Below are 18,767 nucleotides of genomic sequence, written 5' to 3'. Positions count from 1 at the left end.
GATCACCGTTTATATCTCGCTGTCACCACATTTTTAGGCAGTTGGGTCACTCAGCATCACTCCGCCACCGAGCGAATAGGGCATAAAACTGATCCTGTCACCACCGGACAACGATAAAGCGGTTCGGCCATTGTCTACAGGCCATTCTGACGTGCAACTGCCGATTCATATGGCGTCCCTGTTTGGTGTTGTTTTCCACTGAATTTTCGTGAAAATCCACAAAAAAGACATTGCGTTTAGCAACAGAATAGAGCATACGGGGGCTCAAAATGTACTGCCCCACCAGTGGTCTTCTCGGACACGCCACAATTCATATGAGAAAATCGTGGCTAAAAATGACGCCAAGAATTCCCTTTATGACATTTCCGAGTGTGTTAAAAATTATTTGAACTCCGAAACGTACCTCACCAGTTATTTATACGAAAGTTCAGCCATTCTGTGCCCGTGGCAGACCGCTTGTAAGTGGCGGACTGGGCGACAGCTCTTACTCTACCCGTACTCATAAAACAAGGTGTGATGAAATTGAGAGACCGGTGTTGATTGATGAGCAAAAATATATTTCAACCTACCCGAAATACAACCCTGAGGGTACTTCGAAAATTAACGTGAAAGAGGACAGGCGTTTATATCGCTAGGCGGAATATTTTTATCATTGTCCCTCTGCCTGCTTGACTATGTTAATCGTTCCATTTGCCCATTTTGGACCACAGTTTGAATAGAGGTTCTTCTTCAGCTGTTGAGGCACCAACATGCCATCCTGTCTTGAATCATTATCGGGGTGTCCGATTCAATAAGCTCCCCGGAACGCTACCAGGCACGCGTTTTTAGATATGCGTCTAAAAGCGGCTCCCACCCTCACTGCTCCAACCGCTAGTTAGGAAATCACAGTGTGATACAACGCAGCTGTTTTCTTCTCTTATGATGCTACATCCATTTTCGCCACGTCAGATACGAATCCAGGAAAATTGAGGAAGATTTCAATCTGATAAAATATGTCGATCATATCTTCCCATTGGGACATGTGTTTGAACTGTGACCGACAGCCGCTGTTTCCCGAGAATTAAAAAAGGCTGTCAGCTCTGTTAATATGCTCTCTGTCCTAAGTAAACTGAGAGTGACCCTGAGATTACTAAAAATTATTTTTGCCCTTTACTCGCATACCTCCGCTTGAAATAGTGTTAGTGATTCTCTCAGAAGCTCTCATAGGGCGTTTAAACTCCGTTTCCAGATTAGAGTGCCCACCTCTCGTTTTTTCGTATTGCGTCACCTGAGATGTGAGAAAGGAACTTCACTGAAGCTGATGGCCGTGCATGAAACGCACTTGTAAAAGCTGCATTAAATTTCGCCTTTATCATCCTGCATGTACAGTCCAGGGCCTCAATCGTCAAAACTTTACTTATTTGTGTCGCCGCAGCACACGGAGAATCGGTATGCTGTGAATGGCACACAACAGGATGCGCGTAGGCTGGGCCCTGCCAGCGGACCAGAATACTTTTAGTAGAAAGTTAAATTTACCAGCCCATGACGCTCTGACTACCCAATGCTTATGCCTAAAGACAGCAGACCCACACACACGTTGTCTTTCCTTCTAAAGGACTATTGGAACAGACAAAGGGACCTATTCATAATTACCCCCGCACAAGCCGCCATCAAATGGAAAAATGAGCCTTGGAGAAAAAGCACTCTGTGCCTCTTCCAAGTGCCTGATTTTTCGCCGTGATTGGGGTGTCCGCCCTCATTTTAACGAGTATTTCTCTGGCAATCCCTGCATACCTAAGCAATCTGTTTCTTTTTTCGCTACGTTAATGAGTTTTTCTTTCAAACGTCTATGCGTAAGTGACTGTTTCATAAATAAAAATCTTGCCTTTACACTCTGTTGCGGAATTTGCGCTTCCAAGCAGCTTACATGCACCCTATATTTCAGTGAATTTTGGTGCGCTCGGCGAATTTCTCTTTGTTATCAGTTCCCTCACTAAAGCCATTTTGAAGAGCGATGACGGGATCTTCATTAAGACACCGATAAGCCTTACGCTTTGTCCTCCTTTCTCCGCAAGAAACATTAGGTTCTGCAGCCACATCCCCTAAGAAAACCTCAAACCTGAGCGCACAATCAAAAAAAGCAAAATCTCAATATGCCCGCACCATCACCAACCCTCAACCATGGATAGGGACAGAGAGGTTGCGCCCCACGGGGTCCATGATTTCCACAGATGCGGCTGCTCCAGGATGTTACGTCGTCCGCAAAAAGTGGACATGGACCTGAAAGAAAGTCTGCAAGGTCTTTGACGTAGTTCAGAAGTGGAAATGGTCACAAAACAGGGCCATCCAGACCGCCGCCGAAGAAGGGGAGTTTGAGCCTTATTTTAACACAGAATGTTCTGTCTGATAAGAACGACTTAATCCAACGTAGAATTCCCTCTTGAATCCCGTAAGACTCAAGTTTGTGGAGTAGCTGTCCGTTGTTCGTATGGGACTCTGTCAAACGCCTTTGAGAAGCCGGAAAATTTGGCAATCGGCATTGATCATTCGTTCATAAATACAAGCATGCTGATTGAACGGGAATTGTTTGGAGGATTTCGTGTTGCAACGCGTTCCATCACCGTGTATGATATGCTAGTGCGGCTAATAGTCCTGTTGCTGCCGTGCGATAGTCGGTCTCCAGTTTTGTACATTAGGGTGACGAACGTTTCCTCCGAAAAAGAAGGAAAGTTGCCTTTGTCGGGCGATTGACGAAACACGTCCGTTGATTTGTCGGCCGAGTGGCTGTACCATGGCGATCACGCGTCTCGTGGCGTCACTTCCATTCTGACGGGCTGAAAGCTATATGGCGGGGGCATTTAAAAATGACAAAATGGCGAATTTTGGTCCTCTTGAGTGAAGCGTAGAATTATAATGCGGTTGTATCTGTTAAAAATTAACATCGATAACAGATTTCCAAACTTAATGAAGGTAGAAAGCATGCGATTTCTGGTAGTTTAACATAGCCTCTGTGCGGCAAGCGTACTCATCCCTGTTATTCCTAAAGGTACCGGTATCTCCAAAAAGAGAGTGATACATGTGATTACTGACTGTGACAAAAAGTGATTAAGCAGAATAGTCCACATTTAGCAGTTAACGATGGTGTATTGACTGTTTGAACCCAGCGTCGTTCAACTGATATGAAACCATTATTCGTTTGATTGAAACGAATAGCCTACGTGTAATTGTATGTTACCCTAAATGAACCACTTGAAGGCTATGTTTCATGCGATTTGTGTTCAGTGGCTACAGGGAACACTGATCTCCTCAACTCCGATTTATAATAACAGAACCATCGGGCCAACGGATCAATTATAGTGCCTGCGGTTACGCCAGAGCTGGTAACCGATTTCCTATTTCTTGTAGTTCCTCCTTAAACGCTAAGTATTTTGTGGACAGATAGAGAGGTCCCTATCAGTTGAAATCCTTGAAAAATAAGAGGAATTGTTGACGTATGTAGGGATCGTTGCCTGTTTCTCCCTTTTATTAATGTGACCATTGTTGATGTGGAACTTTGCTAACTTAGTTTTCGCCAGGGAGCATTCATTCTAGGCGACGTCCACATAGATTGGCGTGAACCCGTACCTTCAGAGAATCATCGCTTTCTCTTGCCTCCAAGCGCGCTTGTTGCGCGCCCGACGAGGATGGGTTGCACGGATCAGTGATTCTGCATGCCATATAAGTAACAACCGACGGGCTGCCATCTGCGGTACTCCGTTATTCTAAAATTTTCGGTTGGAATAACAGTTGTGTAGCGAATTTTCGGTTTCCGATTCACGCTTCTGAATTGAAACACCCAAGAAGCGCAGTAAACGCCTCATCCACGTGCAGGCTGCAGGGCTCCTGCATACACCACAAAACGCATGCTGCCTTAAAGAATCCTATGTTTTCCGGGAAGCACCACATTTCGGGGCCGCTCTCAAGGTATAAACGAAACAGGAAAATTACGGAAGCTTATCTCCAACACGAGGCCTGGATATCTTGGTTGCCGTGACGCTTGCGTTTCCAGGAGTATGAAGCCATTTGCTGGGAAACTTGAATTTATTGTGACTGATTGCAAGCAAATTACAGAATCACCAAAAATGTGTTCCGCAGTCGTACCTGGAGAACAAATGGGAAGAAAAGTAGTAAATGGAAACCTAATGGAAATGACTAGAGCCACGTTTTGCCTAGCTTGCGTGAAAGACGCACACTGGTTTCCGATGCCGCATAACGTTGAGGAGGGGATGGATTTAACGGCAGAAAAAGCTACTCGCCACCACACCTCCAACAAGACATGGTAGTTAGCAAACACGAACAAAGGGGAGCTAACTAGTCCTCCGTACTTAGTTTGTAATTGCTCATTCCTTTTGATAAAAGTCTGAACACAGGTGAGCAACAAGGAAGACTCAGTAGGTTTCCACTTAGTACACCTGTCGGCAGGTTCGACCCGGTTGGCGCTTTCATTACCAAGGTTCACAGCAGGTTTTTGCCTAGGTACTCAGGTCGGATAACCAATACTCGGTGAGATACGACCAGTACTGCTGGTTCTGACTGCAGGTGCTGGTGGCATAGATCTCAAACTCGCTCACATCGCCACAATGCACCGTTCGCTTTGACCAGACAAACAAACTACTTTATCCGAATGAGTCACTTCCCTAAGCTTAATAATCCTGGCTTTGAAGCTTTGTAATATACGAAAATTAAAAAAAATACAGCGGCGTCAGGCATTGCTGAATTCATGTCAGACAAATGTGACTTATTCTAGTCTACCACAGTCCACTCACCGGGGACATCATTCGCACAAAATGTCCCACGGCAACACCATAACATTCCTGTGACTCACTCCGGATAAAGCAGTAAAACACTCCCCGACCAACACCATTACAATAGGTTAGTACCAGACGCCCCAGATGATAGCCACCTCGGTTACACTGATACGTTGAATTTGTCTGAATTATTTCACCGTACTTCGCAAACAAGCCACGCAGATGAACGGAGGTAAACGATAGAACATTCAAGCTACCATCATCCGCAAAGGAACTACAGTCACGACCGGGGAAGTATTCCATCATGTGATAAGTTACGTTGCGTTCGTCCGAAGATGTATTCGGTGAAACTACAAGACATTATACCACAAAACCAGCTTACTTGACACTAATCCACTGGATGAGGTACTTGGCTTCAGCATAATAATCACCGGCCGTACCGTCATTGATACCGTACTGGTCGCGTCTGGCATGTCGTAGGCACCCAAACCACAAGCAGACCAATCGAGGAATGGCCGTTTGTAGCTCCCCACGGGCTTTTGTACCATCCAAGCATAAGGCCCCTATGGCCTTGATACACAAGCAGCCCCGTCCAGACCGCAAGACGCTGTGCACCATTCTTGTAAAGATGCCGAAAAGTGCTAACCGTCTATGAATCAGTAAGACTGGACAGTTCCCTCAAAATCGTCCAAAAAACCGCTGAGTCTTCGTGCCAGAACTGTCAGCCACTTTTCGACCCACAGACAGCCAATCAGCGAGGGGGACGAGGGTTGGGCTTTCAGCCGGTGCCAGTCAATCACCCGCATCGGCCGGCCGAGCGCCATCTGGGCCTACTGTACCTCCTAAGTGTTTCACCTGCTCTTGTAATTTTATACAACCTGCTGTTTTTCACGGCTGATGCTATTACCACAACCGTCACATACAAAGTGGACCTGCACGATAAATACCTCATTTTCGACTATATAGTTATGCGTAACCGCTGAATGGTGCTTTGGTTATCACTGATTTGTGTCAACAACATTCTCATCACTAGGGACCATGTAGGTCGCCGGGGATTATGTTTTAAAAAACGTTGCACCTTAAGCAAAAACGGAGAGTGACTGGAACAAACGCTTAAAAACTGTTGCAGTGCATATAAACCAAATTAAGGTTCTATTTATTATTAATATCCTACGGAGTCTTTCATGAACTCCTGATAGGTCACAAAAATGAAGAATCGAAAAGTTGTGGTAATAATGGTATTCGTTTTTCACTATTTTTGGGGGACTACGTCCCTGTCACCAAGGTTCTAGGGCTTGCGCTTACAATTTGTTACAACAACCTCGTTCTGGACCTTGGATCGCCGAACAGCACCCCGTAAGGCGGTCATGGATACCATTCAACATCCATCAGTAGGCTGTAATCTCCCAAGATACAGAACTTCCGTCATTACACACCGGAACTGACTAGAATCTCTCTGGGTAGTTGCCTGCTTTGTCTATGCGCTTCCTCCCGTGTGATTTTATTCAGCTGGTGACAGTCTGTTACCCCGGTGCGGTGGATATTTTTTCGCTATATAGTTCGTCCACGTACTGTACGATCTGAGGGTTCTCCGAGTGACTTTGGCGACGGAAACTTAAACAGACATGTTTCACAGTTCTGGATCCACCTTCCACATCAGTCCTGTGGGGAAACCCACTGAAAGCATCGGTCACGGATTCGCCGATTGATATACAGGATCGAGACTTTTGCCCAAGTTTCCCGGGTCGGTTTTGTTCTTGTCGGTCGGTGGCTGTCGTTCACCTGAAAGGCACAAGTGAAAAAAGGGTGTAGCACTGCTCTTTATGTTCCCAGCGCGGGGCAGTATGCTTGCCAGCGCGTGGATTCGCATAAATAAGTGTCTAATAGTGCTTTACACTGGGTTCTAGAAGGAGCGTGGACAACCGTCGGAGGAAGGTCATTCCACGCAGCTACTACCCGAAATGAGAAAAAGTTTGTCTAATGAATGTGTGTGCTCTGAGCTTGAAAATGTTCTTACTATGTCCCCGCCGTGTATTTGCTGGGTCAACGGTAAAACATCTGTCTGCCAAGCCTTGTTCAAACAGGGCGTACGTAAGAATTAAGTCTCCTCAGAGGCGACGGTACTACAGGGGAAAGATATCAAGCATCGCGAGACGCGTTTCTTAGCCCACGGATTTGAGGCCGACAACATTTTCCGTAGCGGTTAGCTGGGCACGCTCGATGAGGGTGACGTCTTTCGTGCGTCCTGAGTAGACATTTTGGTTGGCGTATTCCAAGAGCGGTCTGACGTAGGCCCCGTAGAGCGTTTGGAAGTCCATGCGAGTAATACGGGAGAAGGTGAGTCGGATCGTCCGCAAAATGGAGGTGCCAGTGCAACGACCACTGCTTTGTGGCGTCTACATCCATTTGGAGGTCATTGGCATTGGAACTCCAGGATTTCAAGTCGTCCGTAGAAAGTAGACATGGACTTGCAAGAACATCTGGGAGGTCGTTGACGTAGATCAGATACAGGAGTGGTCCCAAGACGGAGCATTGAGGGACTCCAATGGAGACTGGCGCTGAAGAAGAGTAGGTCAAGCCTATTCTCACTGGGAATGATCTGTCTGATAGGATCCGGCGAAGGATTTTCCCTTGAATCCCGTAAGACTCGAGTTTGTGGAGCACCGGGACGTGTGGGACCCTATCAAATGCCTTTGAGAAGTCGAAAAATATGGCATCCGATATGAGTCCCTCGTCCTTGGCTTGGGTTAAGCTGTCCATAAACATGAGCATGTTTGTCACGCAAGAGCGTTTCTCATTCCACAGAAACACTTCTGTTGGGCCTTTCCCAACAACTATGCTTCCAAATTTTTGTGCACTTGGTGCTGTGCACCATTTCACGTAAGAACACTTGCGGAACAGGATATTTCCCAGAGGTTTTGGTGCATAATCCCATCCATATATGCACACACCTCTAGGTGTAATGAGTGTCGTGAGCCCTCCAACTGCCCCCTACAAAGAGTGGTGTCCATCATGGATGGCCGCTCTCTCCTTTCTTGTTCAACCTCCTGATTGTTGAAGTAATCAGACGACCGCTGGAATGTCTCCGGAATCCCGGTGTTCAAATTGTTGCTGGTCGATTTTGAATACGTAGATGACATCGCCCTCATCTTTGAAGACCGAAGCAAGGCACCAGCCCCTTTAAATAAACTGTAGTATGCACGCTGTGGTGGCACCAGGGGACTGTGATTCTCCGAAGGCAGGGATTTATGACACTTTCTGTGGATGGAAAACAAAGAAAGCTCATGAGCCGAAGCCCAGTAAGCAAGGTTGTACATCAATACTTACATAAAAATCAACCCAAACAGCAGTCACTGCACACTACGAAGCTGATCACCGTCATATCGTCTTTCAACATGCCCCTTGCACCTTCAAAGTTCACAGTCGTGCTTCATAACGTGTAGTCTCTGCACATACCCCTAGGAGCTCAAGCAGTATCACCGGAGGTTGTGGAGAATTTTACATACCCCAGCAGTTGTATTAGCTCTGACTGAACTGTGTCTGATAAAGCCAGCGCACAATCCCCAAGGTCCGAATAAGGTTTGCTAATTTGTGTCACTTGTGGCGTCAAAAAGGCATGTCACTAAGTCCTAAGGGTCGCGTGTATCAGGCTGCGGTAAAGACTGTTGATGTACGGCTGCTAGACGTGGCCACTGTGGACAGATGTAAAGCGTTTTCGAGTGCCGTTGCCTTCGATGGTTTTGGATGGCGTCAACGGTGGGTATTTGGTTGTATGGCTCGTACTTCAATCGCGGAAAACCTCCGGCACCATGGACTACGATGGCTGGGCTACGTGCTGCACATACCGAAACAGCATCTACCGAGACGAGTGTTGTTGTCTGTACCTCATTCACAATGGTGGACGACGTTTGACTTGTTTGTGTTGTACGCCTTCCAGGACTGATTCCCCCTAAAACTTCGTGCGCTTGGCTGGAATCATGGCAAGAAATGGCGACATGTCGATGCCAGTGGCGTTTTTAGTTTCAATTTCTTTCCAGATTGTTTCATTTGACGCTTCGATGTGTATACGATTCAAGGCTTGCGATAGTCCAGCGCCAGGTCCCTTTGCCCGCCCAATCTTTTCTTTTCATTCTAAGGCCTCAAGTATAATAAGATGATTCAGTGTTTAGGGCGCGAACTCGTTGACCGGAATGTCCGTGGTTCGAACGCCACCTCCGTCTCTTGATTTCCCCTGTCTAGGCTTGGGCAACCTGACAGTATCCCAGCCCTCGTGCTTCCTTTGAATGGCATGGCAGCTAGGCGCCGAAAGGGTATTGCGGCTGAACGATTATCTTTTTTTCCTTATTTAATTAGATGTCACTGGCTGTACGCAGTGAAGTATCAGTATCAACACTGATGTTGTCTTTGCTGATGTTGATAATGATGCTCTGTATCAGAACAGGAATTCAAGATGCAAGCACAATGGTTGAGCTAACTGTCCCATTGATCCAGGAACTCCCCTGATCCTCTGGATGTTGAAGATGAAACCCCATACGACCTCGAAATTTTCACTCTGCATATGTTCTCTCAGCCGCTGCCGAGCTGGTCCAGATGATCTGCCACGCTCATGGATCAAGGATGGAAGTGGAGTCCATAGTCAGCGTTTACCTTATTTGTTTCCCTCCATTTTGGAAAGGAACGCTTTACTCCACTCATTGCGAGACTTGGCGCTAATTGTCCCTCATTGTCTTGTGGTGGCCCGTGAAGCACTGATGGTAGAGCAGCAAATGGGGTTCCGACCTGGTAGGGGCTGTGTTGACCAAATCGTAACACCGTCGTCAGAAACTGGCGTGCTTGGCGATCAAAAGTTTCTCTTCCAAATTTATATTCCTTGAAATGGTTCTTTATGCGAACTTCTGGAGGCGCGTACGAATGTACGGCAAGATTTTAGCAAAGTCCACCACATCCAGTGGTGAAAAACAAGACATTGAGTATGCAGACGACATTGCTCTCCCTGCTTCAGATCCTTCAAAAATGTCAACTATTTTAAATAACCTAAACAACTCTGCCACACGATTTGACATGCGATTCACTCCTGCAAGTTATAAAATGATGTTACAAGGGTGGGTCGGATTAAACCCAAATCTCATGCATTCAGGCAAGCCAATCGACGTGGTAGATCAATTCGTTTACCTGGTCAGTTGTAAAAGTTCCGGTGGTCTAGCTGGAGATGAGGTTACTTCTCGGGTTTGGAAAGCCAGTACAGCTTTTGCCAACTTCCGACCAATGACACCGAAGTGACGTCAGTTTATCCGTCAAGGGCAGAGTTCACACTGTCAATGCGATCCATGCTGCTTTATGATTCAGACATGTGGCTCCTATGCACAGAAGATACACGAATTTGTTAGCGTTTGACCGTCGGTGTCTCCGAAGCATTGGTCGGGTCTTGTGGGAACATCGGATTATTAATACTGAGCTGCGCCAGATGATTCTAGGAGGGGGCGAACTCTCCCGCATTACATGAAATATTCACGTTTTACATGTTACGCTTGTTAGGATATGTACTCCACGTGCCAGAACACCTTGTCTCACAGAGCTCTTTTCATCCAACCCAGCCCTTTGCTGAGTGGGACCGACCGAGGGGTGGAACTGGCAAGGAAGTATAAATATACTGACCGGTGGACTCAGGCGAGCGACAACTGCCGCCTTCCTGGATGGGGGCCCCTGGAATCGATTCACAAATGACATACTGCTGGCAGAAATGTCCCAATTGCGCAGTCAGTGGCGCTCTTGTGTCAGAGCTTTTGCCTTCGATACATAGCTACCTAGTTGCTAAAATAAATTGCATATGCCATCGCCCCAAGGCTGGATGGGCGGGATGGATCAGTGGCTAGAGTGCGAATCTGCTGACCAGAAGGTCCATGGTTCGAACCCGACCCCTGCCTCTCGACTTCCTCTGTCTAGGCCTGGGCAATCTGACAGTATCCTAGTTCTCGTACCTCCTGGTGGAATGGCATCTAAGCTCCGAAAGGGTGCTGCAGCTGAGCGAAGGCTTGGCTGTAAGGCCCGCCCCCCCACTTTCCGGTGATCGAAACTGTAGCAGCTGGAACCAATACGCCTATGTTACACGCCTTTTAGCTGATAAACCGAACTGGTTTTCAATCGAAACCACTGCCTTTCGAACGTTGGTGGATGCTGTCGTCTGAACTTGTAAGGTTTTAGTAGAACAGTGGTTGGTAAGTAATAGCTACCGAGATCATGAGATAATGAGAAACCTAGTGCATATCCGACTACCACTTGATCATTTCACTGACTTATTCGTATTGCTGGTTCTCAAACTCTGACGACTAATTGAACAGATCAGGTTGCCGATAAAACTCCGTACTGTTTTGGCTGGTTCCTCCGGTTGAATCGAGAAAATAAGGTGTCAGTTTCGTCGCAGTTCGTCCCGCGTTTCACCTACACTTGCCCCCTTGCATCAGTGACTTCACGAATGAAGCTATCATGAATAGTCTAGTCGCTCTACGAAACGTCAACGGTTTCAGTCGTCATCGGACATTTAGCTGACTGATACCCTGTTGTGAACTTGTTCGTGCCAGAAAAAAATCAGCATTTTAGAGATCACCAACCGTGCGCATCTCACCAAACCTCGAGTAGTCTCAAACCCGCTTCCTCTCGGCTGGTAGTTTGAATACTTAACCATTCGACTACCAGTAGCTCACCAGCAGTGTGGTTAACTCGCACTTAGTGTGTTGCGTCATCCATCCTTCAATCATGGAAACCACACCACGTGTTCACCTATTGACTGGCTGCTCGAGTGAAGACTTCTCACATGGAGGTTTCGCCTGTCTTGAGTAGAAACAGACTGATGGTTGTTTGGGGAGATTTGGTGATTTAAAAATGACATTCCAACCTGAGAAAGCCGGTCATTTAGTGAAACATGTGTACAGTGCTTATCTGCTTTTCAGAATAGACTGACTTCCTTTACAGGACAAAATATCAAGTGAAAGTTTTCAAATCTCACGCTGTCATCAACATATATTGAGAAGCTCCTGACTTTTAATCGCACCGAATATCTCACGACTCCTGAGGGTGTTCAAAGCTTCGGCTTCAGGAAGTGGTTGGTTTGACGACGTTTAGGATACATTGTTCTATGTGAGATTCCAAGTATCCTAACTCAGCAAGTCTTAACGCATTATTCATCAATTCAGCATTCGATGAGACAAACGGTCAGTCCTAACAGTCAATGCTTATAAAGCATGAAGGTCCTCGCTTGAAAAATGGGGAATTAGGAAAAGGAGCTTGAAAGTTAATCTTTGCTAATTTCATGATTGAATCAACTCATAACTAACCCAGAGGACTCATACGAATTTGTCTACAACTAGCTTCGGTAGCTCGGTAGCCCCATGACCTAAGATCCACTATTTGCACTACCTCTACTTTACCCGATTTAGAGCCCGAGTTTAAAAACGCGGGTATCTATGAATGACGATCAAGAATGGCAGTGTGATGAAGCATCACTCTCACGTCCGGAGGAGAAACGAAGTTAACACCTAATCAATATTTGTGCTTTCCCGTCAGGCCAGCTGCCGGGGTAGCGTACACTTACCACTTGATATATGTATACTCACTTCAGAACATGACAGTGTAATACTGCATAGGGCTAACAGGACAAGCCTTTTTCCACACTGAAAATTAAGCCTTTTCAACGATTATGAGAGAGAGAACCAGATGTACAAGCTAGTCAGTTTGAAGAGGTACCGGTCTTTGGACAAAAAAGTGATGTGGATAAAAAGCGTATGTTGAGTTGCGTTGTAATTTCCAAGAAAGAAACATCTGCAATACACTGTTAGACTGTTCTTAGCTAAATCTAGTGACCTTTCGTCTGTCACGTTCCGTCAGGCTGAAGTCATTTTATGGTGCTTTGTACCTCTGTACATCCTCGTTACATCCTCTGTAGTGCTGGCTGTGTACGTTATGGGCCGATGAACACTTCTTCAGTTTAGTTAAGTTTAACCAAGATCCAGGGGGCGTAGTTTGCGCTTGATTGACGCTAGTTTTCTTGATTCCAGGAGTAGTAACAGGAAGATGTTGAGGCCGAACGATGCATCTGATTTGCGCACCTTTTCTCAGGATTGGGAGCTATGAATTCATGCAGTTGCAATGAGTTTTGAAACGGTTTAAAAGTTACATTTTTGGAATCAGCCTTCGATCATCTTCGGCCATTCGACAGTTTTGGTATCGATATTATGAATCACACGTACATTACTATCTACTTGGAGGACACTGCTGGTGAGAAGTTGCACACTACTGGTAAAACCTGCGAGTAACACTTGTCTGCAGTTCAAGGCGCCACCTTCACAGCTAGTAGACAGATGGGGACTATCGGGCTGCTCACATGTGTTCGTAAATTGATACCGAATGTCACAATGACGTCCAGGATGGCTCAGAAATGCGCCAGAGAACGCTGGGTTTCCCACTCTATGCAGACGAAATTTTGCTTTCGTGTCCGATTGTCTTCAACCGCTCTGTTCATTTCTCACCATCCAAGCACCTTTCGCCTTCCACCGACGACAGAATGAACAACAAGCATTGATTAGATTTTGGCACTATCAACGTGTTGAAGTTGACCTTTATAGAACAGCTTTCAGTTTATACATGTCTCGCTGCACAGACTATGTACTTCCATTCTTAGAGTACCAGGACCTTGCGAGTATAAAAAATACAATCACCTAGTTATCATATATTGCTCAAAATTTTCCATCCTGAGTGATGCGAATGATGAGTTGGACTGAAAGTCATAAACTGTATGCAAAAATATCCGACGTTAAAGTCGTCTTACTCCTACTTCTAGGTGGAAATTTCCAAATCCAACGACTGTGGATATATTCATTCCATAATTAATGAGCCATGCGAGTTCGCCTGCATTTTCGACTTGTATGAGTTTCTGATGGTTTCCCGTTGGAACTCACCTGGTTGACATCACTCGTCTCCGCATGGTGAGTGACATTGTTTAATAGGTAAAGTGTAGTCCTTTTGCGATGAAACGGGTTCACTACTTCGATAATTGGAGGAATACTTTTTTTTAACTTAAAGGTGCCATCCTGATAGTTGTTCTCTAAAGTGACCAAGCAATAAAGGAGTTGCTGTCATTTCACTATCTTTTAGCCCTTTACTTGTTCTCTGTCCAATCAATCTTGACCGCACGCTATCAAAAGGTTTGGGACATATCTCGCGATTTTTGGCGTAACACCCTTACCAGTACAAGCAAAATCATGTTCCTGAGATTGTTAGAAATAAATAAACTATGGTTCAGTTGGTTCCTGGTTGCCTTGAAACGCAGGAAGGCAAGAGGGCTTACTACCGCCAGGTTGCCTAAATATAGGCAGAAGTAAGCGTGAAGCTAGGGCTTAGTTCGAAGCATGGGCCACCCAGTCAGCAGTGTGACCCCTTAACCGCTGAGCTACGTCGAGTTTGAGAGGTTGCTAGGGTCAGTGGCTTCGACAAATTTAAATTGAAGAATGTACGCAACCTGTATACTCATGGATTGAATGGATGCGTGGACCTTGGACAAACTTTGAAAGGTCCAAATCGAATACTCATTTTTTCAATCTTGACGCCCTCTCCTCATATGGTGACAAAATGTTTGCAAACTAATTGCAAAGCTTGGCAACGCCATCATAGAAGTGGCTTCTGAACTATACTGATTGACCTTGTGATAAAGTTAGGCGAAAGGCAAACTCACTACACCGAGGCACTTGAATCCCCTTTGACAGCAAATGGGGAGGATTTCACAGATAAGAACCTATCTGAATAGTCAGGGCTTATCCTTTAGCGACCTACCCTACATGCCTGATACAACAAGGTAGGGACCAGTCTCTCGTGTCACCTGTGAAAAATTATTAAGCGTGAGGGAATTTGTCGTGCTATAATTTAGGTTAGGTGAATTGTCCACCGTAATCCGAAAATTTTTATTCTATGTCTGAGAGTGTTTTAGAAGGTTTCATCATTGTGCATTTGTGGACGTTGTCGTTTTGTCCGTCTGTACGTGCTATGGGGCATTGTGTTTCGTCAGTCGTATATTGTGCCAGGGGCGCAATGTATTCGACGACTCACTTGTGACAGATCGCTCGCCCTCAGAGAATGTGTGCATCATGTTAAAGTGCGGACGATCTTGGACGTTTTTGATACCCGGTTGTCACTGGCAGGTGTTCTGGGTTATCTTCCGTTCCTTGACTGCCGTTGTCTCGCAACTATGCCTTGAATCGATTATAACCAACGAATTCATAGTGAGCTAATTAGGGGACGAGTTTGGTTGTACTTTACTAGAGAAACGCGTCTAGTACTGCCAGCCAGGATAATCCGATCTTATACTACACCTATCAGGTTATCCTCTATCGGGAAGTTCGTTCGCTATGCTTATTTCGGAGTAGTTAGAATATAGAGACAGACGAAGTTAATGGAGGATTTTGCGATGAGCTTTATTATCGTTGGTATAATCTCCCAGGATGCGGTCTTCGTTCGCTTGGCTGGGGACACTGAATTATATGATTAGCAACCGATGGCATTGGCATTCATGCTGGAATTTATTTAAATAAACTTATAGGGTTGCGGAACGCTGAAGCATACATATATTGTTGCCAGTGATGATGTTGAGACAGATCGTGGTTTTCATACGTATATATCCAGCTTTGCGCCTGATCAGATCCGTACACTGTCAATTGTGTTGCTGATGTTGATCAAACTGCTACTCGGACAAAAAGGGTTGCCGAAAGCCTATCGCATCCTGGGCAACAAAGTGCAGAACGGCGATTCGGATTGTGGATGTGGTCATATTTAGTATGTCGGACTACTGATTATCTTATCTCAACGACGGGTTCATCCGGTGCACTTGGTATGCATGGTCCACACGCTTTTACCCTTGCCTTACTAATAGCCCTTCACCCAGTACTCTTCGCTGAATGAATCGACTTATGATGTAGCCCAGTAAGTAACGTCGACTTCTCGAAAGAATCCTCCGTGAACTTTGCAGCACCTCCGGAGGCTAGCTTTGCTTGTTTTCAATTTGATTTACAGCTAATCTACACTACGCTCGTCGTCCATCCGTTATTGTGTTACCTGTAGTGTTTTCGGTGAAAATCGGTCCCTTAGCTATTTGACACCACTCCTTTCAACGGATAATGAGTTGCCTTGGACATTTTGGTGGGAAAGTGTTCAGAGTAATGGCTATTTATTGACATCCTCCGTAATTCCTCATATCTTCTCTGATGGTCATATGTTTTTCAGGTCGGGGACTCTATGTTAATTGCTCGACGCCTACTGGCTCTACGAATCCACAGAATCCTTTGTAGACGTTACAGGAATGGCGGTTTTGGGGACTTCGATCACCTTTCTGGGCCTCGGGTGCCCGAATCCGAGGTCAATAAGCGTCTCACAGAAAGAGAGCTGAATTATGCTGCACCACACGATCGTTTGATTTTATCAGCAAACCAGGTACGCAGAGTGACAACTGGTGGATTGTATATTTCTCTTCCACCCTGACATTCTTCTTGGCTGATTGCTTTGCGTTGAGTGTTCGTTCTTGTCAATGGCTTTCACATCTGACTCTGTATGACGGATATGATGTTAGCCTATAGGGCACTCCCAACTTTCGCTATCTGTGGGGTCAAAGTTCTCCCAGAGTGTTCGAGCACAGGCATTGAGTACATAGCAAATAAAAAAAGAAGTCGTCCAGCTGTAATACCCTTTCAGTGCTTAGCTGCCATGTCACCAGAAGGAACCACAAAGGTTGGGATCCTGCCAGGTTGCCCAAGCCCAGACAGGGGGAGTCGAGAAGCGGAGGTCGAGTTCGAAATACGGACCTTTCAGTAAGTAAATTCGCGCTCTAACCACTGAGCCACCCCGCCCCCTGAGTGCTTAGACGATATAGCCGTTCTTGGAACGGGCCCCGCTTGTTCTCAAACACTATTAAGTAATCTAACCTATTCTCCTCCACGTTTTGTTACGCTTTTCAAACCTGCAAAGTTTAGAGTACAGCTACAATGTTGATTAGGATGAAACCCGAACACCATGCTTTCAGATGAGCCGACTGCGGTAGTACTAGTCTCGGTGGACCAGCTAAATACTGTGTTTCTATGCGGATCGGAAAGGCCAGAGCATCTTTTGTCTGCACCATCTGTGGTGCATGCAGTTTTTGACCGTCGGTAACTTCGAAGCATTACCGGATTTTGGTAGGAACACTTGGACAGTAGTGTTGAAGTAGGTCGAATTGTTTTCGAGAAAAATGACTCGCTCACAGTAGATGAGCTGTTCACACTACACAGGTTATGCTATCATCATCAAGTGCTCCGTATGTCACCTGATTGAATTCCTCGGGCATAGCGGAAACGAGCCAGGGAAGGTATGAAAGTCATTACGAGCAGCCTCAACTGCGCTGTTTAGTGCCGTCCCTCTGGATGGGAGCTCTAAGATAGGACACATTACTGGCTGGACACACTGATGAATATGCCCCTTCCATCACCTCCATGGTGCGTGCGTATTGGGCTATTGTTATGGGGGCTATTAATAATGCCCCGATTTCCTTAGTAAAAAAGCCCACTTTCACGCCTTATGCACGCGTCAGTTATGTCATCTACTGCCTCCAATGCCTAGCTATCCATTCCTGGCTCCGAAAACCATCGGCGGGCGAAATTGTGGCTGCTATAACCACTATACATGTATACGACCCGCAGCCGATGGTGATGACGGGTTTGGACCACTAACCACGCCAACATCAGTCCACTGCGATATCATCGTTTCGAAAATACTGATATTGGTAAACCCGTGGAGATCACTGTGCTTGACTCTGCTTCCTAACTTCATTGGAAAGTTCATCTCACGTTAGCAGCCGGTGAGGATTTAGTGGTCATCCGCTGTAAGAACCCGATCTTAGAAACACAAAAGATGGCCTTTATGTGGGGGAGTGGTTTTCCCACTAATTGAGTACTTCTCTTGCTTAACTTACGCCTTTGTGTCTGGGTGATTATTCATCTCCTTTGCAACAATTAGGTAATGTCTTGTACGCTGTCATCACTTGAGTTATGTATCCATCCCAAATTTCTTTGGATTTAATGCAACCCCTTTGCAAAAAGCTTGTTTTTGAAAGCTGTTTTACCGAAAATTGCTGTTTACTGGCGTTTATGTATTCATGAGTGAAGCCTAATCTTTTGGGCCAGCGTGTTTTAAATCGGCTGGAGAAACAACAAACAATTTCTTGCTAACAGAGCAGTATCGATACCCAGTTTTCTGTCTGAACCGGTGGTCCATTTAGTTCTTGTAAGGTCGCCCATCATGATGGTCTTTAGAGCCCGTAGTTAGCTGATTTTAAGCCATATCACGGATTCTAACAGAGTATTGAATTACGTCCACTTCATCTCATTTCGTTTTCCAACGAGACAGAAACCTGGTTGTTATCAACATTTGTCGCATAGCCATGGTTCCCAATTATGACCACCGTACGTAATGCACCGCAAATTAATTGCGCTTTGAGGAATCAATACGTGCAGAGTCGTGCATTTAAACTCATTTATTTGTCCACGTAGTCATACTCCTTCAGGAACGCCCTATGTACAAGCAAGACGAAGGGTGACGCGTCGCATAGTGAAAAACCATTCGGCTTCCACATTTGGTCGCAGTCCATATGTCAGGACTATTAAACCCCGTCACTCTTTATGACTGAGTAGCAGTCTATACCTTGATCATCCGATTTTCCCATTTTCGATCGTTTTGGGAATCATGAGTGCTGATCAATTGCCACTGATGCGAGTGTGCCTCATGGGCTCTTTGTTTGCTCGTCGTTTGACAAACATTCGTGTTTGTTATCTGTTGGAGCTGCTTGTGAATGTTGGATGTTGATTGGGTATTAACTGATTTGTTCGCCAAGACATGGCATGCAAACTTTCAGTCACCATACGAGATGACGTCGTCACTGAGCGGTCGATTGGGTGTCAACAACCTACAGACGAACCCAAACGACCACTGTTT

General features: G+C 45.7%; 1 protein-coding gene across 1 annotated transcript in view; it reads left to right on the top strand.

Annotated features, from left to right (window-relative positions):
* Positions 1-7,082: 7,082 nt before the first annotated feature.
* The window catches only part of T265_04552 (hypothetical protein), a gene marked incomplete at both ends in the record, with an annotated part of 35,916 nt that continues 24,231 nt past the window's right edge, over positions 7,083-18,767 (top strand). The window contains 2 exons of the mRNA XM_009169316.1: positions 7,083-7,103; positions 16,032-16,238. Of these exons, the coding sequence (XP_009167580.1) occupies positions 7,083-7,103; positions 16,032-16,238 (228 nt within the window). The remainder of the gene's footprint in view (positions 7,104-16,031; positions 16,239-18,767) is intronic.

The sequence above is a fragment of the Opisthorchis viverrini genome (assembly GCF_000715545.1).
Source record: "Opisthorchis viverrini unplaced genomic scaffold opera_v5_75, whole genome shotgun sequence".
Taxonomy (NCBI): domain Eukaryota; kingdom Metazoa; phylum Platyhelminthes; class Trematoda; order Opisthorchiida; family Opisthorchiidae; genus Opisthorchis; species Opisthorchis viverrini.
The sequence above is the reverse complement of the archived record's forward strand: the minus strand, read 5'-3'. Positions and strand labels throughout refer to the sequence as shown.